At 42.0% G+C, this 26,682-nt stretch overlaps 1 protein-coding gene across 2 annotated transcripts in view; it reads right to left on the bottom strand.

The window, feature by feature from the left end:
- sumf1 (sulfatase modifying factor 1) overlaps nt 1–26,682 on the bottom strand; it is a 163,454-nt gene that overhangs the window by 73,999 nt on the left and 62,773 nt on the right. For both annotated transcript variants that reach the window (XM_087994502.1, XM_043708554.2), the window contains exons 4-5: nt 25,711–25,793; nt 21,459–21,581 (exon numbers count right to left, since the gene is read on the bottom strand). In XM_087994502.1, the coding sequence (XP_087850628.1) occupies nt 21,459–21,581; nt 25,711–25,793 (206 nt within the window). The remainder of the gene's footprint in view (nt 1–21,458; nt 21,582–25,710; nt 25,794–26,682) is intronic.

Raw genomic sequence — 26,682 nt, 5'->3', positions numbered from 1 at the left:
AAAAGAAAATATAGGCCTGCAGCTGATTGGCTGGAGAGTTCTCCAAAGAGAGACGTGGCAGATGGAACTGCTGATTGTGCATTACGTATTTTTTTATTAAAACATCAGAGGCGTTCGTTATCTGCCTCATATTGCCAACATTATTAGTAACTCAGATAATAATACAGGAATAAGGAAGTAAGATACCAGTTTCATATCTACTGGGAAACCATACAGGCTAATAAAAACTGCAACGGTGGTTGGTGTGGAGGGGAAACACATGTAATGGAAATTATTATTATTATATCTTCATCTTGTTGGATTTGAATCCTGGAACAGGGTAGATGCCCAAGAGAAAGAGCATGGAAATCTGTCGTTATTGAAAGCACAAAATCTCACAGCACAGAAGTTACCTCTGCCTGTGCCAATTCTTTCCTTCTCTCCATATATATTTCTGTTGCAATTACTAAGTACTTCAAAGAGCATGCAGAAAATAAGTAAAATGTGCTTTTCTGGGGGCTGATAGAAAAGTGTAAATATATCCCATAACATATTCATACAGAATAGAAAAAGGTCTGTTTTGCCCAATTGTGTCTCAAAAGAGCAGCTGTGCTTAGTTCCAAATTCCATTTTGAGGTGTCTGTAATTCTATACGTCCCTCATCGTCAATTACCAATTGAACTCCTATTTAAAACAATTTAGGTTCCCCCAATTTTTCAAGTGAAGTATTTCAGATCTTGACAATTCTGAGTAAGCAAATTTATGCTCGTTTCTGTTCTCAATCCTTTGTCAGTGATTTTGAATTCAAACATATCTATGTGTGGGAGCCACCACAGTCTAGCCAGACCATAGGACTGCCTTCTCATTAGAGAGAGAGGTGGGGGGTGTGGGTGCTGTAGGAGTAAATTACTGAAAATTCTGGAATCTGTACTGAAAACTACAAATGGTGTAAAAGGGGTCAGGTAGCATCCATGGAGAGAGAGAGAGTGTAGATGGTCTGATGAAGAGTCATTTAGTCTCCAAACATTAGCTTGCTGTCTCTCCATGGATGCTGCCTGGCCCACCATGATTTACAGCATGTTTTGTTTTCAGAGAGAAGAATGGTGGTAATTTAACCTGAGGGCCACCACCCCTGAGCCGAGGGAGAGGTTAAGAGGAGAGTCTTTCATAATAACCTCGGTTGGTGATGGGATTTGAACCCAAGCTGTTGGCATCACACTGCTTTGCAAACCAACCCATCCAACCAATTGAGCTGAACCAACACTCAGACAAATATATGTGAATTAAGAGGAGTCGATGAAAAATGTGTTGCTGGAAAAGTGCAGCAAGTCAGGCAGCATCCAAGGAGCAGGAGAATCGGCGTTTCGGGCATAATCCCTTCTTCATAAGAGGAGTAGGCTATCAAGCCTCCATAAGCCTACTTCGCCCGTCAATAAGATTATGACTAATCGGTTTGTAACCTCACATCTGCATTTCCGTCTACCCCGATTGTATCATAGAGTCATAGAGATGTCCAGCACGGAAACAGAGCCTTCGGTCCAACCCGTCCATACCGACCAGATATCACAATCCAATCTAGTCCCACCAGCCAGCACCCAGCCCATACCCCTCCAAAACCTTCCTATTCATATGCCCATCCAAATGCCTTTTAAATGTTGCAATTGTACCAGTCTCCACCACTTCCTCTGGCAGCTGATTCCATACACATGCCACCCTCTAGTTCTCCCTGTATTCCGTCAGATCTAACCTTGCTCACCAGTCTCCCATGGGGAATCTTGTCGAACGCCTTACTGAAGTCCATATCGATCACATCACCTGCTATGCCCTCATCAATCCTCTTTGTTACTTCTTCAAAAACTCAATCAAGTTTGTGAGACATGATTTCCCATGCAAAAACCATATTGCCTTTCTAAATACATGTACATCATGTCCCTCAGGATTCCCTCCAACAACATGCCCACCACCGACATCAGGCTCACTGGTCTATAGTTCCCTGTCTCGTCCTTACCACCCTCCTTAAACAGTGGCACCATGATAGCCAACCTCCAGTCTTCCAGCACCTCACCTGTGACCATCGATGATACAACCCTTGCTTAACAAGAATCTATCTACCTTTGCCTTAAAAATATTCAAGGACTCTGCTTCCACCACCTTTTCAGGAAGAGAGTTCCAAAGGTATGTGAGATTCTGAGAGAAAAATATTGAGCTTATCTTGGTTTTAAATGGGCCACCCCTAATTTTTAAACAGTGTACCCTAGTTCTAGATTCTCCCAAAAGTGAAGGCATTCTTTCCACATCTACTCTACCTGTATCCCTCAGAATCTTATAAATTTCAATCCAGTCACCTCTTAGCCTTCTAAACACAAATGGACACAAACCTAACCTGTCCACTCTATGCTCAACAGAGAAACCACCCATTCCAGGTCCCAGTCTGGTCAACTTTCTCTAAAATGCCTCCAATGCATTTACTTCCTTCCTCAATAACTTGATCAATACTGTGCACAGTACACCAGATATGTTCTCATCAATGCCTCTTAGAATTGAAGCAGAATCTTCCTACTTTTGGACTCTTTTCCCTTGCTTTCCTAATTACTGGCAGTACCTGCATGCTAACCTTGTGGGATTTTAGGACATCCAAATCCCTCTGCATCTCAAGAGTTCTGAAATTTCTCTCCATTTAGATAATACCCATCCTTTTCATCCATCCTGCCAAAATGGACAATTCTACCTTTTCCATAATTATACTACACCTACCACAACTTTGCCCATTCCCTTAAACTCTTCATAAGTTTTTGTTCGGAGATCCTTTTGATAACTTAACTTTTCTGTCTTTGTTATTTCAATAAATTTAGCAACCATACTTTCTGTACTTCTATCGAAGCCATTTATATAAATTGTAAACATCTGAGGTCTCAACACCAACCCTTGGACATAACCAAAATGCCAAAATAAAAAAAACACATCAACGTCCAATTACCTTGAACTTATCCAAGTGTACTGCCAGAACTACTTGAATAATAGTTTCTAACATATAACCTATAACCTCTGGTTATTGATCAAATTGCTGAAGGGTATATTTTCTGTCCACTAAACCAACTAAACATTTCATTTTGATCTATTCAGGCTTAGAACAGCAAGTGGTGGGGGAGGGGGGGTGCAATTAGCCAAAATGCTTTTGACAAGTAGTAATCCAGTCTGAATCCTTGTTCCAGCTCTTAGTTTGCAGCCTTGGAAGTTGAAGCATTTCAAGTGCATGTTCAAGTACCGTTTAAGTGAAGAATTCCACTTCTCCAAACCTTTAAAGATCCTTTTCATCCTTCTGCATTACCCTGAGGGAACTCAATTTGCCCTCCGGAATAATCCATTTGCATTTTCTTAGTCTATAGCTCCGCAAAGACCATTCCCTCCGTGACTACCTGGTCAGGTCCACACCCCGCTACAACCCACCCTCCCATCCTGGCACTTTCCCCTGCCACCGCAGGAACTGTAAAACCTACGCCCACACCTCCTCCCTCACCTCTGTCCAAGGCCCTAAAGGAGCCTTCCACATCCATCAAAGTTTTACTTGCACATCCACCATTATCATTTATTGTATCCGTTGCTCCCGATGCGGTCTCCTCTACATTGGGTAGACTGGGCGCCTCCTAGCAGAGCGCTTTAGGGAACATCTCTGGAACACCCGCACCAATCAACCACACCGCCCCATGGCCCAACATTTCAACTCCCCCTCCCACTCTGCCGAGGACATGGAGGTCCTGGGCCTCCTTCACCGCCGCTCCCTCACCACCAGATGCCTGGAGGAAGAACGCCTCATCTTCCGCCTCGGAACACTTCAACCCCAGGGCATCAATGTGGACTTCAACAGTTTCCTCATTTCCCCTTCCCCCATCTCACCCTAGTTCCAAACTTCCAGCTCAGCACTGTCCCCATGACTTGTCCGGACTTGTCCTACCTGCCTATCTCCTTTTCCACCTATCCACTCCACCCTCTCTTCTCTGACCTATCACCTTCATCCCCTCCCCCACTCACCCATTGTACTCTATGCTACTTTCTCCCCACCCCCACCCTCCTCTAGCTTATCTCTCCACGCTTCAGGCTCACTGCCTTTATTCCTGATGAAGGGCTTTTGCCCGAAACATCGATTTCGAAGCTCCTTGGATGCTGCCTGAACTGCTGTGCTCTTCCAGCACCACTAATCCAGAATCTTTCTTCATCATTGTCAATGACATGGACAATTCCTGTACTGTTTGCAAAATTCTTAATCACAACACATAAATTTACCACAAAATGCAAGAGACTTAGTACAATGAAGAAAAACAGAAAGCTAGCACACAGGGAGAGCAGATAATCAGGAAGGCTAAAGGACCATTGGCCCTTATTTCAAGGGAGTTGAAGTAGAACAGTCGATAACGTTTACTGCAACAGTACAAGGTGTTGGTGAGACCACATGTGGAGTACTGTGAGCAGTACTGGTCCCCTTATTTAAGGAAAGATATTATTTTGTTGGAGGTAGTTCAGAGAAGGTTCATTTGGATGATCCTCAGTATGGAGGGACTGCTTTATGAGAAAAAATTAAAACAGGTTGGGACATTACTCACTGGTTTAGGGTGTAGGTTTGCTCACTAAGCTGTAGATTTGGTATCCAGACGTTTCATTTTCTGGCTAGGTAACATCAGTGGCAACCTCCAAGTGAAACGAAGCTGTTGTCTCCTGCTTTCTATTTGATCGATGGTATCTAGATCTATGTGTTTGTGTATGGCATTGTGGTTGGAGTCCCAGGCCTCTAGGAATCTATCAACCCCTCAGAAAACGAACAGGAAATGACATCACCACAAACCCCAATCTAGGACAAACATATAAATAGAAAGCAGGAGACAACAGCTTCGCTTCACTTGGAGGTTGCCACTGATGATATTACCTAGCCAGGTAATGAAACGTCTGGATACCAAACCTACAGCTCAGCGAGCAAACCTACACCCTAAACCTCAACCTGAGCTACAAACCTTCACAAACCTTGCGAAAAATTACTCACTGGTGTTTAGAAGAATGAGAGTTGATCTCACTAAGACATACAGGATTCTTAAAGGGCTTGACAGGGTAAATGCTGAGAGGCTGTTGCCCCTTAAGGTTGGTAAAGGATCAGTAAAGGACAAGGGGGCATAATCTCAGAATTAAGTGGTGCCAATTTAAGACTGAAATGGAGGAGGAATTTCTTCTTTCAGAGTGTTGAGTGTTTGCCACACAGAGCTGTGGGGACAGAGTCCTTGAGTATATTTAAGGCTGATCAGTCAGGAATCAAGGGCTTTGGGGAAAATGCAGGTAAGTGGACTTGATCCTGTTGAATGTTGGAGCAAGCTCAAGGGGTTGAATGGCCTTCCCCTATTCCTATTTCCTATGGTTTTTGGTCTGATGCCTAATTCCAGTCCTGCTCAGGCCCACTCCCTCACATCTTTATCTGGTATTGATGACTATATTGGAACATCTTCCTGTTCTCACCACAAATTGAAAATGTTAGTTTACCCTGTTTCCAATTTTACTTGTGTTCACTTGGTCAATCTCACTCCTCTCCCTACATATTTGTCTCTATTTCTGGAGATAAACTACTCACTAACATTTACTACAAGATCACAGATAACTTGACTATATTTTCCCTTATTCTGGATTAGTGGTGCTGAAAGAGCACAGCAGTTCAGGCAGCATCCAAGGAGCAGCGAAATCGATGTTTCGGGCAAAAGCCCTTCATCAGGAATAAAGCTTTATTCCTGATGAAGGGCTTTTGCCCGAAACATCGATTTCGCTGCTCCTTGGATGCTGCCTGAACTGCTGTGCTCTTTCAGCACCACTAATCCAGAATCTGGTTTCCAGCATCTGCAGTCATTGTTTTTATCTCGTTATATTTTCCCTTACTCTGTCGCCTGTAAAAATGCTGTTCCAATCTCTATGCCTCCATTATATGTTCTCAAGAGTATGCAACAGTCTATGTCAGCCAATATAAGTTGCTGTCCAAGGATCCTCCCCCTCCCATAGTGCAGTTGGTAGGGCCCTCCACTGTATCCAATCCTTGTGACACTTCTGCTACTTACTTTCCCCTCTCTTCCTCCATCCTGACAGGACTTACCTTGTGTTCATCTTCCACCGCATCAGCCTCTGCATTCAACCCCTAGTATTCTTGCCACCACCAAATACATCTTCTCTCATCCTCCCATTTCAATGTTCCAAATGGACCGTTCCTTCTGTGGCACCTTACTCCATTCCTCAATCAAACCTTTCACCCTTTCTTCCCTTTTTATGCAAGTACTGGACATGGACTATGTGTCCCTTTACTTCTTTCTCTCCCAGACCCCAAATTCTCCTTCCAAATCTAACAGCAATTTCATTCTAAATCTTTCAATTTAGTGTGTGTGTTCATTGGTCTCGCTGTTGTCTCCACTCCCCTGGGGAGACTAAATGCAGACTGAGTTACCACTTTGTGGAAAACTTCTGTTCAGTCCTTAAACGTGTTCATCATTTAATTCTCCACCTTCTCCCCACTCTGAGCTTTGCCTAACTGAAGCCCAATGCAAACTCCAAGTACAGCACCTTATCCTTCCACTCGCCATTTCACAACCTTCTGACTCCACATTAAATTTAACAATTTTAGATTATATACTCTGGCTTCATTTTGGTTTTATCTCACAGTGGCTCAGTGGTTAGCACTGCTGCCTCACAGCAGCAGGGTCCCAGGTTTGATTCCAGCCTCAGATGACTGTCTGTGTGGAGTTTGCATGATCTCCCTGTGTCCATGTGGCTTTCCTCTGGGTGCGCCAGTTTCCTCCCACAGTCCAAAGATGTGCAGGTCAGGTGAATTGGCCATGCTAAGTTGCCCTTAGTGTTAGGTGTATTGGTCAGAGGGAAATGGGTCTGGGTGGGTTACTCTTCAGAGGGTCAGTGTGGACTGGTTGGGCCAGAGGGCCTGTTTTCACACTGTAGGGAATCTAATCATTTCTTTCTTTAGGTTTTTATGCTGCATTCAGACAGCTACTTTACAATCACTCACACCTCGCTTGGACGCGTCTTTAGTTTGCTTTCTCCCTTTGGTTTTTGTGCCACCAAACCTTTGACCATTACATCTCTCCTTCCCACCACCCGAACACAGATCTTTCCTCTTCTACTTTCACACTGCTTCCTGACTTCACTTGCTCAAAGGTTATTACATTTCTAATTTTCTTCAATTCTGCTCCAGTGTCATCACAATCTGTCTTTCTCACCACAGATGCTGTCTGACCTGCAGATCAGTTCCAGCATTTTCAGTTTCATTTTAGACATCCAGCATTTGCAGTACTTTGATTTTGTCCATTTTTAGTGATATGTCTTCCTCTATTAGTGCTCACAATGTCCAGCAGAGTCTTACATCGCTGCATTGAACACCATCTGCCATGTTTTCACAGGCCTCATATAATGATCACCTTTACAGGTGACTACAAATATGTATTTGCTAAATTTAATCCTGAATAATATTAATCTTGAACAATTCAAAGCAAAGAAGCAAATGCTTCGAAAGAGCCCAGACACCATGCTTAATTTCCAAACTGCTGCTATTCATTTGAACTCGAAGGTTTGAAATAACCTAAAGTAAACTTTTCATTATTTCAAATGTGGTAACATAAATGATCTGACAATCCAATTTTTCCAAGCATGGAATCTGCCCAATCTAACTTTATTTACATCACTAATGCAAAGTACTTCATATTTTAAGTACTAAAATAATGACCAACTCATCAGCAGTCTTACTGATCCAATCCTCCAATCCAATGACATAAAATATAAAGTTGACTTTCACTCACGCGTCACTCGTTCTGTCTCAGGAGTGTAGAACGGGGCCAAGTCTGTAGAGACTTGCTGCCAGAATCTCTCAGAAAAATGACCCCTTTGGATTGATAAGTGACATCTGAAGCATGCAGAATGATAGAGATTGTGTGAACACTTGTACATGCAATGAACTGAGAGCCACAGCTCACTATGCAGTACTTCAGCCTCTCCACTTAGCAGATCACAGGTTTGAAGTACTGAAGGAGTGTTGAACGGTTGAAAATGCTTTGGATGAGATACTAAACCCAGGCCCTTTCAGGGTAAGTAAGCAAATCACCTGACACTAGAGCTGGGGAGTTCAATTTTCTACATAGAACCACCCTCAGTAAAACAGATCATCTCGCTCAATTACTTTGTACAATATGATGTTGGATGACAGGCTGCACCAGCAGGTCTGACAGTTTTTGAAGTATGTGATTCATAAAGAGCAAGGATTTTGTTTTAGTCAAAAATGGAAAGTTGATTTATTTTGATTTGTGTCAAGGCAACATTCGACAAACTGCCACATCCCTACTGTGTGTGAGACAGCTTTATTTGGTGAAAGATATATTCCGACGTTATGCAAACTGCTAACTAAATGCAGTTATTCAAAGGACAAACAATGTTGTAGTTTCACAACAGGAAAAGGAGGGGTTGGAAGGCCGGCTGTTTTAGTCATCCTGTATGACATGAAGTTGGAATGCGTCAAGAGTAATAAATTGCACTGTATATTGTTTCTGTGGAAAACTATGATAATTCACCCACTATGATTGTATCTCCATGAGGTACACAAACACCCACAATGTATATTAAAACAAACCAATGTGATCAAAGGTAACAAAGAGCCACTGGAAGAAATTATTTTTTGAGTAGCCAAGTGTGGTGCGGAAAATCTCAGGTACGAGAATCTAAGTTAGGAGTTAAGTGCTTGATGTGTTGTTTATGTCATAAAGCAAACTTGGCTAAAAGAGGCAAGCAGCATCCAGCATGTGAAGATTGTATGCTTTGGCGGACAGCTCTGTGTAGGCAAAATATACAGTCTGTATCCGACGAAACTATTTGAAACAATGTGACGGTGCCTTTAAAGTGCTACCGTCACATTCCCACACTGTTTCACAGCAGCATTATCCAGATGCCAAGCTACATAAGGCATTATTAGAACTGATGACATATAACTTGGTCAAAGGAGCAGAAACATGGAGACGAGGGCACCAGGGGTTAGGAAGGGAATTCAGAGCCTCAGGTTCCAAATGGCTAAGGGCATGGCCAGTACCAGTGGAACAATGAAAACTGGACACAATAGTTGGTGGAAGGTTGCATTTTATACAGGATACAGGAGACCTTAAGAGCAGTAGTGTATGTGTCTCTTCAGTTGTCCCTATACATTCGGCAGAGCTTGTTCTGCAATTATCTTGGCAATTCCTGCCACTGGACACTCTAGGTTCATGTGATAGTTGGTGTGAAATGGGTGCCACATGTTAAAAGATTCCATGCAGAGGGACCTTCCACCCTCTCAATATGGTCTTGATGTTCCGGTTCTCTAATTTCATAATGGAAAACCCCAGTAGAGGTAGACCGGAGTGTCACACTATTGTCATCAACCATGAACTCCAGCACCAAAACACTGATTGAGACAAGTTGGGCAGGAGGTGGTGAGACACAGCAACTGGAAGGATAAATCTGAGGAACAATGTCAACTCAAACACTTCACCAACTTCCAGCTCACCCTAACCTAGAAAGGGGCGCCAGTGAATCAAGCATTTGATTCTACCCTCAGGTGACTGTCTCCATGTGTGCGCGGGTTTTCTCCGGGTGCTCTGGTTTCTTCCCACAGTCCAAAGATGTGCAGGTTAGGTGGATTAGGCATGGGATATGCAGGGTTACAGGGATAGAGTAGGGAGTTGGGATGGTATTTGGAGGGGTGGGGGTGTTTGGTGTGGACTCGATAGGCCGAATGGCCTGCTTTCACACTGTAGGGATTTTATGATTGCAGAAGCAGTGCATATCAGTCATCTGTGTTCATGCCTCCATCTGAAAAGCACCACATGAGGTCACACAGAGATTCTGATTCAATCTTAGTTAGACATTGTCCCATCTCCCAAAGGGAGACAAGTTAATTTTCCTTGGAGATTTTAATGCCAAAGTTGAAAGACGTGATTGGTAAGGAAGCCATTGGGAAGGCAAACACCAACAGTCCATTTCCTGATGAAATGTCTGGAGCATGGTCAAGACCTCATGACAGCACTCTCACTGTGAACGTGGACACCTACCTGGCTATATTATTCCTTGAACGAGGGACATTAGGATCACTGTGTCTCCTATGCAAGGCATGAGCTGTCTGCTGGACAGATTGTTGCCCATTCTGATCTACTGTCTCCATCTGCCTGCCCCAAATATAACATCTCTAGCATTGAGGTGCAGGTTGCTGTCAGACAGCTGTATTGGGTAGACAATATCCACGACTTCCAAAACAAGCTCTTTACTCCAAACTCCACCTTGGCAAGGGGTTACTTGGAGGACAGAGAAAACACTTCAGGGGCATAGAATCAGAGAATGCCTACAGCATGGAAAGAGGCCATTTGGCCCAACAAGTCCACACCCACCCTGTGAAGAACATTCTACCTGGATCCCCCCCCCCCTCCCAAACCATCCTCTAATCTTGTATTTCCCATGGTTAATCCACCTAATCTACACATCCCTGGACACTACGGGCAATTAGCATGACCAATTCACCCAACATGGACACCTTTGGACTGTGGACCAAACTCGAACACCCAGAGGTAACCCATGCAGACAAAGGGAGAACATGCAAACTCCAAACAGGCAGTCGTCTGACAGTGGAATTGAACTAGGGTCCTGGTGCTGTGAGGCAGCAGTGCCAACCACTGAGCCACATAAGGCATCCTCAAAGCCTTCTTGAAAAGATGCAATTTGGTCACCAGTTCATTGGAATCGTTTGCCCAAGTTGGAACCTAGGCACCTAAGTGCCAACCATCTCGAAGACCTCTGAAATGCCCATATGAAGGCCAAGTGCAAACATCAGAAGAAGTGTACAAAATTTCAAACATCCCATCCACCTGGCCCTCCACTTAGAGAAGGGGCATTCAGAGATCAGAAACCCACACCACAATCTCTCCAACTCATGCTCTGTTTAGATGCCCTCTTGACCTTTCCTATTTAGATACCCATCCAGATGCCAATGAAGATGAAAATAGGAATAAGTACATTGGTGGCAGTCATAAGAAATATGGTAATGGGTGGCCTGGTCTAATGTCGTGATCAAAACCTTGATAACATTCAGCACATTAAGCTGACACATTACAAATGGACAATTTAATGAGGTTTAAGAGGAATGAAACAGATGATACAGTGAATAGCATCTATCAATCAGACTGCGACACTTCTTCATTATGAGATGCCAGTTGGGGACAAGAATTGTGCTGTAAAAATAATTCTGTTAAAATGACAAAGACGGTCTCAGAGCAAAGAGCTGCAAAGAGATAATTTCCCTGTTAATAAGTCTGCAATTATGACAAATCCAGCAGGAATTTTGTAACTAGTTTAATGTCTCTAAATCTCACTTTAACACTTTCCTGCCTACATTTAGTGCAAAGACACATCATCGGCCTGACCTAGAAAGTCTTAATTAGTAGTTTGAAATAAACAGACAAATGTCATTTTAAAATATTGCGTTTATCGTAATGCTGGGAGAGAAACAAAAAAAAAGAGGTGCAGAAAATAGTATTTTGAGGTTGGAGAGAGCAGAATGGAACAGAGACAATATACCAAATTGCACCCTGCCTAGTCAGGATTGTTCTATATTAAGAGGACAGTGAGACTGATATGTAGAGATAAAGAGGGCAAGAGGGAAATGGAAGAGGGAGGAAGGAAGCAATCAAGTGAATCTAGAATAAAGATAACTTCTGGGCAAAGACACACAATCATCCTGGGATGGAAAAACTGACAGCGGGGCAGGGATGAACGAAGAGATACTTTCATTCAATCAGAATAAAACATTGCCATAAAAAATGGAATTTGAAACACGAAGGTAGAAAGAAATAGGGAAAGGCAGACAAGTTGACAATCAAACAAACATCAAAGAAAGGCTGCAGGGTGCAGCCACAACAGCATTGCTTCTGCTATCCTTGCTACTATTGCAAACAGTGCAAGTAAACAGTTGCAACACACTGAGACATAAATCAGACATGTCTATTGATACTCAAAGATCAAGCCACATACAAAGAAACATGAAAACGACACAGGGAATGGCATAAGGATAGGGTGACCCGACATTCTATAATCAAAATCATTACACATTGAAAACCCGTACGAAAGCAAAGCTCCGTGATAGTTGTCCTGGGAGAGAAGCAGTTGGCAGTCAGTGGTCATGTGAAGATCTATCCTGGAATACGCCCAGCCAAAGCTGGCAACATTACTCAGTAGATCATTTAAAAGCTATCATCACCGATGAGCCATCAGTGCCATAAAAGGCAGCGACAATTCCTTCAGAGATGCCAAGTAGACAGTGGGAGGTAGGGGTACAGTCTGTCACCAGGACTGCAATGTAATGGGTACTTACAACATGGAGGACAAAATTGCACACAGATTCTAAACCCCCATGTCTCTGTTTTTATTAAAAAGAAATGCAAGTGTGAAAACTAGGATGCTCGAACAAATTTTAAGATATTGCTGGAAAGCCAGGACATTTAATGAGAAAGTGAGATGTCCGGTCATTAGGTCACACAATCATAGAGGTCTACAGCACAGAAAAAGGTTCTTTGGACCATCGAGTCCATGCAAATCAAAAGCAATCACCTAACTATTCTAGACCTATTTTCCAGCACTTGGCCCACAGCCTTGTATGCCTTGATATCACAAGTGCATATCTAAATATTTCTTAAACGTCATGAGGTTTCTGCCTCTACCACCCTTACAGGCCATGACCTCCAGTTTCCCACCACACTCTGGGGGGCGAAAAATAATTTTCTTCACATCTACTCTCAACGTGCTGCCCCCTAACTTAAATCTATCCCTCTACCTGTCTACTCTATCTATGCCCCTCCTAATTTTATACATCTCATTCATGTCTCCCCCACACCTCCTCTGCCCCAAGGAAAACACCCCCAGATAGTCTAATCTCTCTTCATAAGTAAAACTCTCCAGCCCAGCCAACATCCTGGTAAAAACCCTTTGCTCCCTCTCCAGTTTTGTCACATCTTCCTGTAATGTGGATTCCACACAATACTTTAGCTATGGGCTAATCAACGTTTTATACAGCCCCAGCACCATCTCCCTGCTTCTAAACTCTATGTCTCAGCTAATAAAGGCAAGTATCACCCATGCCTCCTCAGATACTCATCTGCCTGTCCTGGTAACTTAAGGGGCCGATGGACATGCACTCCAAGGTCCCCCTGACCCTCAGTGCTCTCCAAGGACCTGCCGTTCATCACGTAGTCCCTTGCCTTACTTGTCCTGCACATTATCTCATGCTTAACTGATTTGAATTCCATTTGCCACGTATCTGCCAGTCTGACCAGCCTGTGTATACGCTCCTGTAAATCTAACGCTATCTTCCTCACTATTTACCATCCTGCCAATTTTATCATCATCTGCAATCTTATTGATCAACACTCCTATGTTCAAGTCTAAATCATTTATGTATACACCACAAAAAGCAAGGGCCCCAACACTGATCCCTGCAGATCCTCACTGGACATAGGCTTCCAGTCTCAAAATTAACCCCTCCAACCATCACCTTCTTCCCACCTCTCAGTCAATTCCAAATCCATTGAGTCTCCCATGTGTTATTCATCTTGAACATTCACAAAAGACCACACTGGATCACTGATATGACCCTTACTTATATATTACTATAGACATCTATGTTGGAAAGCCTCAGTTTTAAAAGAGCAATTTTTAAAAAAAACTTACGTCAAGCCACCGGATATATCCTGAAGGTGGGCTGTGACGAGACATAACTCTAACTACTTTGAACTGCAGACGCAGAGTTTGGTACAGGGATCAAAATGGGAATATGAAGAAAATGCTTGTTACGGTGAGCTGCAGCAAGCAAAAATCCACTGCCTGGAAGGGTGCACGAAGCAGATTCCAGAGTAATATTCCAGAATGGAATTGGATAAATATCTGAAGAAGGGATAAATCACAAAGCTATGGTGATTGGGACAAAATGGATCATTTTCATAGAACTGGCATGGGCGTGACGAACAGCCTTGTTCTGTGCTGCATGATTTGCTTAGAGTTGAATAGACCATAAGACAACACTGACCTTGTGGAAGTGTCAACATTTTCACTTTTAATTTGCTGAGTGGTGCAGTACCAACCGATTGTAAAAAAAAACAGGCACTCACCCCTGCTGGGTTTGGCAATGAGTCTCCTGTTCCCTTCAAAGAACACACAAGCGATCCGATTTTCTTGTGTGATCTCTCACCAGAGCAACAAAACTACTACCTGGCCATGTGCCTCCCCCACCCCCTGTGTAATTAATGTAAGAGGATGTGAAACAACTGTGGAGTGGGGAACTGGAGCAACGATGCTTGGACTCAGCAGAGATCCCCTTTTAGAATGCACTAATATACACATTGCCAACAGGAGGTTGTGGAATTTTAAATCATACAAGACTTCTTAATTCATTCGTGGGGTGTGGAGGGTGGCTGGCTGAGCCAGTATTGATCACCAATTCCTAGTTGCCCTTGAGGTAGTGGTGAACTCCCTTCTTGAACCATTGCAAACATTTAGTGTAGGTACACCCTCAGTGCTGTTGGAAAGTGTGCCAGGATTTTGACCCATGTTGATCACAGAGTGCTGTCAAGGCTGAGTCATTAAGTATATTCAGTGTTGAAATAGACATCCTTACTCACTGAGGAAATCAAGAGGCTATATGGAAAAGGCAGGAAAAGTGGAGTTGAGGCAAAGCAGACTTGGTATGCTGAATGACCTTTTTCCAAGTCAGGACAGTGAGTTGCTTAGAGGAGAACTTGCAGCTGCCTTTGTCCTTCTCATTGGTAGTGGTTGTGGACTTGGAAAGTGTGGTCTAAGTAACCTTGCAAATTTCTCCAGTGCTTCTCGCAGTTGGTACTCGCTGCTGCCAGTGAACAGTGTTGAAGGGAGTGAATGTTTATGGATGTGGTGTCCATTCAGTCAAAACCATCAATGTTTTCTGATGTCATCTAATTTCCATAAAAATCAACCAATTATGTATCAAGTACCATCCGAGCTGTAGTCCGGTTGTTTACTGAATGTGGTACTTTAAAAGATTGTCACACTGGGAAGGTCTCATACATTGCTGGGTAATTCAATCTGAAATAACCTGAAGTCTTGCAGATTAGTACAAGTTATAGGTAGTTCTTGTTAATTTAATAAAGGAGCTTTGAAATAAGATGGTGCCAACACATTATAACCCATGGCCTTAAAGGCTCTCCCTTCTTTATCAAATTGTAAAATGCTCAGAGATGGTCAGCCCTGTCACTCTGAATTGGAATTTCTCAGTAGTTTCTACAAAACTCCATCACAGTAAATGTCAATTTGAAACTGCAAAAACAGTACAAATCCCATCATTGCTAGCCTCCAAAATACAGACCAAAGGTTAACAATATTATCTTTTTGGTCAAAACCTTGAATTCATTTGAAAATGATGTGCAGAGAAAATCATTTGAAAGGATATTGGATTCGAGTTTATCAGGGCGACAATTCTTTTGCTCCATTGGTGTTATTGGACCTTCTGCTGAAGTGAAGGGAGCTGACCCTTATTTACAAAGGATGGTTTATTAAATGAACAGTGACACTGGGCAATGTTAAGACCAACTTAACTTGACAGCTTACAGCATCATAGATTCTCAACTTAGTCTATTTCTGAAGTTATAAAAACAAAAAAGTAGAACTCTCAAGAGACTTACCCTGACCTTGAACATAACTGAGCAAAAACCCAATGGAAATGGGCTTTCAATGTTGGGTGATCCTTGCACTGACAAAAATCCTCCAGCATAATAGCTTGACCTTACTTACAACAGACAGATGATGTTCAGGATAATGAGGAGTTTTGTTCAACCACTCAGTTATGTTGATATATAGTTAGGCACTGTGGGCACATTTGCACATACAATGTGATTGTTGCAGTGGTCAGCAACATTACTGGATGGTGTATCAGACCATACCTTGGAGCACAGGATAAAGCACATCTTTGGGAGCAAAGTGGACGTGGATCTACTTTTGGCTTGGTCTTTGAAGTGTCTTACTGGAAGCCCTTATTTATTGACATCAAGCGTATAAAAAGTTTTCAGACAGACATTGACATCGCTTGCTTCAAGCAGAAGCAAAGATTCAATGTGTACTGGCGAGGATATGGACCCTGTCTCATCTCTATATCATTCAAAACACAATCTGGCCCATCCCTCTCTTGGACTCTTCTCCACTTCCCTTCTCTATATCCCTGCAACGTTTCCTCTTTCAAACATCTTTCCAATTTAATTTTCAATGCTACTGATGAATCTGTATTTGTCACCTAATACCACTGCACATTTTGGAGTTGGGATGAAAGCAAGAAGGACTGATTTTCACTGGGTGGAGAACAGCCACAGAACTGTTTTGAGTTCAACTGAAAAGCCTAGGCATTGCTGACAGGCATGTCACAATCTGAACAGGCGAATCTTTGACAAGTTTTGAATAAACTCACTGACAGGTCTGGAAGAGCATATTTAACACTAGAAGGGCTAATTATCATCAGACGCAGAAAGTAAAGCAACAAACTGTGTACAAGTCGTCCCATCGACACTAACTCTTCAGTCCATGTTGGCAGACTATAATTAGGGGAGTGCTAGCTTAGCGATTTACTCTTTATATTAATGAAGAAGAAATAAAGAATTATGTGTTTAAGTTTGTTGATGACACAAAGTTAGGAGAGAGTGTAACCTGTAAGGAGGACAAAGAGGCTGAAAGGGGATTATAGACAAGTTGAGTAAATAAAGTGGCAGATAGAATCCAGCAATGATCTTACTGAATGGCAGAGCAGGATGCTAATCAGGTTCAACCTATGGGTTGGGAACATGAAACACAAAGCTGAAAGGCAAGAAAACAGAGCAATGTCAAACAGAGGGTCCAGGAGCAAGCATTCCCTGAGAAAGAGTTGATGAAAAATACCCTATTAATTTAAGAGAGAGATCAAACTGAAGCAGTCCAGGAAAGGTTAGAAGGCACAGTGGAAATAAAGTTAAATAATGTCAAGAAATATTTTACAAATAAGAACAGCACCGGGAGCTGAAGCCCATGTCACCTGGCACTCTTAGTGGCCATAAACAAATTAGTTGACAAGTTCATAAAAGATGCCAAGCAACATGAATTATGGAGCTGCAGACAATTTGCACCGTACACAGATATGCCAGAATAGGCATAAGCAGCCCTAACACATTGGTAGATATGTACCTAAAAGGAGTTCCTTGATTGGACTTCAGGCTAAAGCAAGGTTAGGTTTAAGGAAAATTAAGGGACCAAGATACAAGGGTAGATTCACCGATGGCAGGAAAAGCAATTTTGATTTTGTTGTTGGCTAAGTAAGCAACAAATGTTTTAGAGTGTCAGTCAATTGATATTAAAGCTGCATTTCTGCATGGAGATCAACTTAAAAAGCAAGAATTTGTTCACCCTTTCAAAGTAGGCATTGGGGACACACAAAGTTAAATAAATGTACATGTTGTCTAAAGAATATCACCTGAGTTTGGATCTTCTTCGTAAGATCCATCTTAATAAAAGAGGTGCTGCAGATGGCAGGAATCTATAGTTAAGACCATAACAAAGCAGCCACGATGTATAATGGAATAGGTTCTGAGGGACAAAAGACTTACTCCTGCTTCTATTTCTTATGACATGAACTTACACTTCTTAAAAGTTACAGTTTTAAACCAATTAACAGTTTGGTTAGAGCCGTGGAACACCTTCAAACATTTTGGCTCATTAAAGGCACTATATACAAGTATTTTAAATCCGTTTTTTTTTAAAAGTGATTAACAGAGTGGTGTTGTTCAAATGCCTTGCCACCACACAAGGGGGAACATTCAACTCAAGTGTATCTGGGGTGGGCAAGAAGCAACTGCACAAACCGAGCGACAGCCTCAGGCCATCTTTGGAAGGGGGTTTGTGAATGGTACTCTTCTTGCCTGTGGGCTAGCCTGTTGAGAGAAAATAACATAAAAGGCAAAAAGGAATCGCTTTAATAGTAAAGGAAACAAAGGAAGGGGGGGAGAGACGAGACTGTTTGCTTTTGAAGGTTGCAACATTATTAATTAAATTCATATCAAGCACATAAAAGAGAATGAGTTCATTAGCAACGCGCAGATGAAAATCACACTTGGAGCTAGCTAATTTAATCACACTGTTAACAATTTGTGCACGATTCTATATCTAAATCAAAAAAATAGCCTTGGCTTCTTTTTCCCTACAATGGCTTTTAGAATGATGTGTGGCCCTAAAATGACAGACTTTCAAGTGCCATTTTCCCAGATCAAAGGCCAAATCTGTTTGCCAGGTTTGTCTTCTATTGCTATTTTTTTGAAAATATACAATTGCAATTTGATAAACTAATCTCATGTACTGAAAGATTAATAGAGATAACTACATAGAATTCTCCTGCCAACGATAACCTTCTCATGTTGTGAATACATCTGCTCTCAGTGGGATATGATTCCGCAAGTTTCAACAGCTCTTACTATTATCTCATGCTGAAGTAACCTCAGATCGCAAGTGTCCACAGGCTATTTTCATTCTGGGAGCATCACAATATGCTGAGCAAAATGGAATAAATTCACTAAAAGATGACTTCAGGACTGACGTAATCGAATTTTCAATTCATGCAAGAGGCTAAGAAATATTTGCAATGGACTCCCAACTTGGATAATGGATGTAGAAATGTTGGAACAATTGAAGAAATAAACTGGTTGCTGCAATAAGTGAGTCTTCGGGGTTGTTTGATTAATGAACCAAGACAGGCTCCATTGTCTTCCCTTACCAGTAATCCTATGTCCACATGCACTCCAACTAAACTCAAGGTACTAAAGCGAACTGCTACATTCCTGATGGTATTTCAGATAGGATCAGAGTTATTTCAATTCTATGCAACTGCAAAAAATATGGTGAAAGTCAAATTTTCTATTTACCATATCCGACACTGATTCAACAGGTCATATAATCATACAGGTGTACACAGAAACAGATCTTTTGGTTCGACTAGTCCTTGCCAACCAGGTATTATTGAATCCATATCCCGCTAAACCCTTCCTATTCAAATACCCATCAAAATGACTTTTAAATGCTGTAATTGTACCAGCCTCCACATTTCCTCTGGCAGCTCATTCCACACATGCACCACCTCCGTGTGAAAAAGGTCCCTTTTAAATCTTTTCCCTCTCACCTTAAACCTATGCCCTCTTGTTTTGGACTCCACTACCCTGGGAAAGAGACATTGGATATTCACCCTATTCATGCCCCTCATAATTTTATAAACCTCTAAAAGGTGACCCCTTGGCCTCCAACGCTACAGGATAAAAGCCCCAGCCAATTCAGCCTCTCCCTCAAACACTCTAACCCCAGCAACAAACTTGTAAATGTTTTTCTAAACCCTTTCAAATTTAACATCTTTCCTGTAGCAGCATTGGACACAACAAACGGTCTTGCGCACTATCAGGACAAGTTTCACATAATCAGTGAATTTTGGCAGTTTTGTCTTCAAACTTCTATCATGCAAGTCAGCTTGAGAGGACATTTGCCAGTGAATATGTTAATTAGATCTGCTAATATGGCAGAGATTTGAATGTGGTATCAAGTGACACAGAGTATTTTCCAAACCTCAGATACTATCTTATCACTTTTTCATCTACCCCACAGTATCATGAGGATGTTCAAGGTGGCTGCAAAATAAAGACTGATTTCTTTTTCACAAGCTCAAATCGTGGAAAGATAAAGTAACAATTCCAATCGAGTGATTTATTAATGTTCCATCATCAAATGTTCTTGGTATTATCATTTTGTGTTATATGCATGCCTCGATTGTACTGTGTAGAAAATAGCCAAACAATACTTAAAAGAGGTGAAAGATGAACTATATCAAACCAATCACTGACTGCAGATAACAAGTAGAAAAACCAGCTTGGAAGACATTTGTCTGCCTTTAGATGTCAAGTCAGGCACTAATTTGCTATATATTTAGAAATATATAAATGTATACAGCCAAGTACCTGATGAAGCATGATATTCCATGTAAACGTAGGAAATTATGAGGAGGTTATTCAGCCCAGTGAGCCCACTCTGACACTCAATAAACATGACTGATCCTCTTTTTCAACTCTATATACTCCTGCTTTCTTCACATACCTCTGGGCACTTTTAGCCTCTATTTCCTTCATAAATCTAATCAGTGACTTGGTGGTCTCACTCTTCTGTGGTAGAGAATTCCACAGAATCACCACCCTCTGAGTTAAGGCAATTCCTGAAACCTCAGTCTGAAATAGCATATCCCGTAACCCAAAACAGTGACCCCTTGTTCTGTATCCCTCCATTCCATACCCTTACATTGAATCAATCCAGATCTGTCAGAATTCAATATGTTTCAATGAGATCCCCTCTCATTCTTCCGAACTCGGATGGGTACAGGCCCAGTCGATTCAATCAGTTCTTGTAGGAGAAACCTGCTATTGCAGGAATGAGTCTCGTGAATTCTTTCGAAAGTGGAGTAGGTTGTATGGCTCTTACTAAAAGAGGCTTCACCATCTAACTTTCATGTTCTTCCCATAATAACCTTGAACTTTGCACTTGGTTTAAAAAAAAGTTCACAAGGTGAGGAAATTAGTGGTAAGGCAGGCATTTATTGCTCGAGCTTAATTTCCATTGAGAGCGCTACCCTGGAATGAACTCAAGAAATTTGAAACCTTCTGAGAAAATGCAAAGATGGTGGTTTAAAATCTCCATTCATAACATGAGACATTTGAAAAGATTTCCTCGACTTTGGTTTTGTTTTATTTTTGTGGGATGTGGGCCTTGCTGGCTGGCTAGCATTTATTGCCTGACCCTAGTTGCCCTTGAGAAGGTGGTGCCTTCTTGAACCACCAGTGTCCACCTGCTGTGGGTTGACCCACCAATGCCATTAGAGTGAGAATTCCAGGCTTTTGACCCAGCAACAAAAAAGGAACAGCGATCTATTTCCAGACCAGAATGGTGAGTGGCTTGGAGGGTAATTTGAAGGTGGTGGCGTTCCCATGTATCTGCTATCCTTGCCCTTCCAGATGGAAGTGGTCATGGATTTGTAAGGTGCTGTCTGAAATTCTTTGGTGAATTTCCACAGTGCAAACTGTAGAGAGTACACACTGCTGCTACTGAGCATTGAAGGGAGTGGATGTAGTGCCAATCAAGCAGTTGCTTTACCCTGGGTGGTGTGAAGCTTCTCTTGAAAAGCTGAGTAGTTGATGAAATGTAAATTAACAGTTCAAGCCAAAAAACATCCTGCTTTCCTATTTCCCAAAGTTTTTGGAATATTAAGCTCCCAAAAATTACTTTGGGAGCTGGCTTTGTTTGATTTCTTTCTCTTTTATACTACAGACTGCAAAATGAAAATGAAATCAAATAACAAAGATGGGCTTTTGTTCTACAGTTACCTGTTCTCAAGTCCCCCTCTACATGCATATTCCCATTCAGCTTCTGTAGGCAGCCTTTTCCCTGCCCAGGTGCAGTACGCCACTGCATTATTCCAAGAGACATGTACAACTGGGTGATCCATCCTGAAATGCAAAGAAACACTTTATGACCATGAATCGCATGCAGTATTTCACCACAAGAGTTACAACTTCCACATGCCACTAATTACCACCAATCAGTCCACTGCTAAGCAGTTGGTCCTCAGACAAAATCAATCTTTAACTCAGTTACAGCAGTGACCATAACAAGAACAAAGTGCTAGAGAAGCTCAACAGATCTTGAAACATCTGCGGAGAGAAAAGCTGAGTTAACATGAATATTCCAGTAACCCTTCATCAGAATGAAAAGCAACTGGGAAATCGTGGCAGTTATACTGAAGAAGGGAGTGGGAGACTGAGTCGAATAAATTTACGAGATGACCAGAGAGAGAGAGAGAGGGAGTGAGGAGAGAGAGAGAGAGAGAGAAAAAGAGAGAGAGAGAGAGAGAGAGAGAGAGAGAGAGAGACTGATGGAGAGAAAGGCAAGCAGGGATTGTTGACAGTAAACTGGGGAATAAGTAAATGCTGAACAGGTGACAGCAGGAACAGTGAATAGTTGATAATGGGCTTGCTGTGCTGGAAGCAACCCAAGCAGAACAGGACCTGAGGTATTAGATCTGGAGGGAGGTGTTCACACTTTGAAATTGTTAAATGCAATGTTGAATCCTCAGGACTGTAAAGTAGCTGGGGGAAGATAAAGTGCTGCTCCTCCAGCTTGCACTGACCCTCACTGGTACAATGCATTATATGCCTGACGAACATTGGCAGGGGAATACGATGGTGTGTTGGAGCGGCAAGCAATTGGAAGTTTGGGGTCATTTTTATAGGTTGAGCCAAGGTGCTCCACAAAGCGATCACCTAGTTTAATTTCATCTCCCCATTGTACAGGGGACCACATTGTGAGCAGCAAATACTCAAGACTAGATAGAATGAAGTGCACATAAATCACTGCTTAATGTGGAAGGCGAGTCTGGGGCCTTGATTAATGAGGCGGCAAACAGGCAAGTGTTGCACCTTCTGCGATTACATGGGAAAGTGTAATGGCAGTGTCAGGTAGTGTTGGGAGTGGAGGAGGAGGAATGGACCAGGATGTCCCAGAAAGAATGATCCCTGCAGAATACTAACAAGGGAGGGAAAGTGAATGAGGGAAAGCTTCTGATGGTGGTACCCTGTTGGAGGTGGTTGAAATAGTGGCTTATGATGCTTTGGATGTGGAGGTTGATAGGGTGCAAAGTAAGGATAGAGGCCTGGTCAAATATTGAACTGCCTTACTTTGTGCAGTTCAAAGTCTGACTATTAGAATATTTGGATTAATCTATCAGGAAGGTGGCCTCAAACAATTAAACAACTGCGAGTTCACTGGAATCTTCATAATCAATAAGAATGAATCAACTATGTTTCTACAATTAAGCACAGAAGATTAAATCCAATGCATGAAGAAATAGTGACATCGGCATTAACATCAGCAGAGAAAACCATGATGAGATAATGAGAATGGCTTTACTGAATGCAGTTCCTCTTTACCAATGTTACATTGATTATCAAGTACTTTACGGTTGTAAATAAACTCAGATGGATCTCAATATTTTACATAGTGTTGGAACATTCCAAAAAAACTGTTAATGGATTTTCCAACAATTATCACTGTCTACAAATTAGAAATAAACCTTAATACTAATAAGTATGCTACTGCACAGGAAATAAATAACCCATGGGATATTATCCCAAATAAGATGCACTAGCTAAATGAGGACATGGTCAGCCATTAATGATGCTATTGTAGTCAAGACAGAAAATCCAGAGGAAAAGACGACAAACATGAAAACAACCAAGTCTGAGCTATAAGGAAAGGCTGAATAGACTGGGGCTATTTTCCCTGGAGCATTGGAGGCTGAGAGGTGACCTTGTGGAGGTTTATCAAATCATGAGGGGTACGGATAGAGTAAATAGTCAAGGTCTTTTTCCTGAAGTGGGGGAGTCCAAAACTAGAGGGCATAGGCTTAGGGTGAGAGGGGAAAGATTTAAAGGGGACCTTAGGAACAACACTTTCACGCAGAGGGTGGTGCATGTATGGAATGTGTTGCCAGAGTAAGTGGTAGAGGCCTGTATAGTTACAGCATTTAAAAGGCATCTGGAAGGGTATATGAATAGGAAGGGTTTAGAGGGATATGGGTGAAATGCTGGCAAATGGGACTAGATTTATTTAGGATTTCTGGTTGGTATGAATGAATTGGACAAAAGGTGCTTCCATGCTGTACATTTCTATGACTCTAATTGTGTGACAGACCAGATTTTCCATTCCAATCAGCAATGAAAAACTGTGTATCTGCACTCATTTTACAACAATGTATGTAGGTAGGTGAAGGCTGCAGTTCAGTTCTTTAGCACTTGCAAATTTTTGTACCAAGCGAGAGACACGTCTGAGACCATAACATGTTGCCATCAAATGCTTGCTTTCTGATAAGCTTGTTGGATTGTGATGTTTCTGTGAATTGGAGTTTTTTTATTTAAAACATTCTGAAACTAATAGATATTTGTTCCATGATATTTCTTGAATCTGCCTAGTTTGTAAACAAGGAGCAGTTAATTGGTAATTAATGCACAAAGTTCAATATTCTGATCTCGTTAAATACAAAGATCAGGTTCAAATGTGTGTTTTAAATAGATAAGAACCACACTGATATACAGAGTGAGCCTCAGACCAGCAAGGTGATTCATCACCGAGGTTTCCTGACAAATAGCAAATGCCTTAATCTTAGAATCCATTCAGTGCGGAAGCAGTCTATTTGGTCCATCGATACAACACTGACCCTCCCACCCAGACCCACCCCATCCCCGTAACCCTGAATTTTCCACGACTAACTCATCTAACCTGCACATCCCTGGACATGATGAGCAATTCAGCATAGTCAATCTACCGAACCTGTACATCTTCGGACTGTGGGAGGAAACCGGAGCACCCAGAGAAATCCCACGCAGACACTGGGAAGAATGTGCAAACTCCACACAGACTGTTGCCCAAGGCTGGAATCAAGCCTGGGTCCCTGGCGCTATGAGGCAGCAGTGCTAACCACTGAGCCACCATGCCGCCCTCCTTCAGGTATACATAGTTTAAGCATCTCATTATAAAAAGCATTCAATGATTAAGTGAACCGCCCAACATGAATTTGCCAGGTGCCTATTTGAATCTATGGTTTCCAGAACAATTCCTTGGCAAACTCTTCGTGCATTTTACTGGGTTCTGATACATTTCCAATTCCCCTGTGGCCTCTGCAGCTTTTGGATTTTTGACAATTTCCTTGCTGTGGTTGCAAAATGCCTATACAGCAACAAAAAAAAATTGATGTGCATTCCTATGCTCGTGTACTGCAGTACACATAATGATACTCTGTCATTTTTTAAAAGAGAGTTTTGTAAAACAGAAGCACATGGAAGTCCTAACTCAGAATGATGCAACACCCACAACTTGTTAAATCATTTCCAAAGTCATGCACTCTCCCCCATCCCAGCTTTAATCGAGGTGAGAGGGATGTAAATAATGCATAAGGACTGCCAAATATGGGTTGAACAACAAGTATACTTGGGTGGTGCTGGAAAAGCACAGCAGATCAGGCATCATCCGAGGAGCAGGAAAATCGACATTTCAGGCAGGAGCCCTTCATCAGGAATGCTGGAAATGTCAATTTTCCTGCTCCTTGGATGCTGCCTGACATGCTGTGCTTTTCCAGCACCACTCTAATCTTGACTCTAATCTCCAGCATCTGCAGTCCTCACTTTCACACAAGTATATTTGGCCCCACCCTAGTTTAAAAAACAACACTTTCTTTGAAGATTTTAAGTTTATCTACTACCACCAGGTGTCTGGTTGAACACAGAACATTATGATTGAAAGCAAATGTTTGAGAACTGGTAGTTAATTGACCTGCTGAGCTTTTTCCGGCAACTTGTGTTTTTGTTTCGGATTTTCCCACCAACTTCAGAACCAACCAGAAAATGAAATGTGGGAAATCATCATTTCCTAGACAGTAAGGTTGGCTAAAAGGCAATGGTAAAAGACATTCGTATGGTCTAAGAATCTCTCTCCACTTTTTCAAATCGTATGAGGTTTTCAACACACAAAGGTTGATGAGGAAACATTTCAGTCTTAAGAAATAGTCTGTGCTTCAGTTGTTACCTCTCAGTAATGTTGGAGTCAGGACCTTCCGGATGTTTCCAATTGGCTTTTTTAACAGGGAGCCACCATGGGGCTGCTGCAACCTAGAACAAGAGAAAAAAAAAACACCTTGGGGTTAGAATTGTGCAGCTGAGTTAAATCAGATCTTCTCAAAAGATTTAGACACCCGTCCAAAAACAACAAAGAAAATATTTGAGCATTTTTTTGTATGACTACCTTCTTGCCTGTCTATACCGGAAGAAGCATTTGCTTTAGAAACCCTCTAGTTGGATGTAAAATGGTACACAGTGTGTTTCAGAGAATAGGAGGTGAAACACAAGACTGAGGGGATCTGACAGAACGTTTTCCCTTGTGGTGGAATCTAAAACGAGGGCCACAATTTCCAATAAAAGGGACAATTCGTTTAGGACAAAGTTGAAGAGAGATATGCCCTGGCAGACCTTCATTCATCTTTAACATTCTCTACCCCAGACTACGGTTGGGGCTGGGACACTGGAAGTGCTCAGGGCTGAGTTAGACTAACATTTAGGCCTCAAATGAGTCAGGGATTGGAGGACAGGCAGTAAAATGGACTTCAAGCCACCACTAGGTCAGCCATGGTCAAAGTGAATGGCAAAAATAATGTGAAAGGCCAAATCGCCTGCCTCGCTCTTATTACTTGGAAAAGGATTCATAAAGAACTGTGGATGCTAAAGATCTGAAACAAAAATAGAGGTCTCCATAGATGCTGCTGAGCAGCTAAGTTTATCCATCAATTTCGAATTTTGCTGCCGATTTCTGAGGTTCTTGTTTCATTTACAGTTTCCAAAGGTAGAATTTGGTGCAACTAACTGGATATTGGCCTTATTGTCTAATTTTATGCACCAGTTACTTTCTGGACATTGTTGATCTAAGTCTGAAACAAATTTGGGCAATTAGGAAAGTGCTGTCTCGTTACGCCCTGTGTAAAATGGTTGCAAATACTCCAGCCCA

The sequence above is a fragment of the Chiloscyllium plagiosum genome, unplaced genomic scaffold, assembly GCF_037043375.1.
Source record: "Chiloscyllium plagiosum isolate Xiang-an unplaced genomic scaffold, Cpla_swu_hap1 HiC_scaffold_14, whole genome shotgun sequence".
In the NCBI taxonomy this organism is placed as follows: domain Eukaryota; kingdom Metazoa; phylum Chordata; class Chondrichthyes; order Orectolobiformes; family Hemiscylliidae; genus Chiloscyllium; species Chiloscyllium plagiosum.
This window is presented reverse-complemented; position numbering and strand designations above follow the sequence as displayed.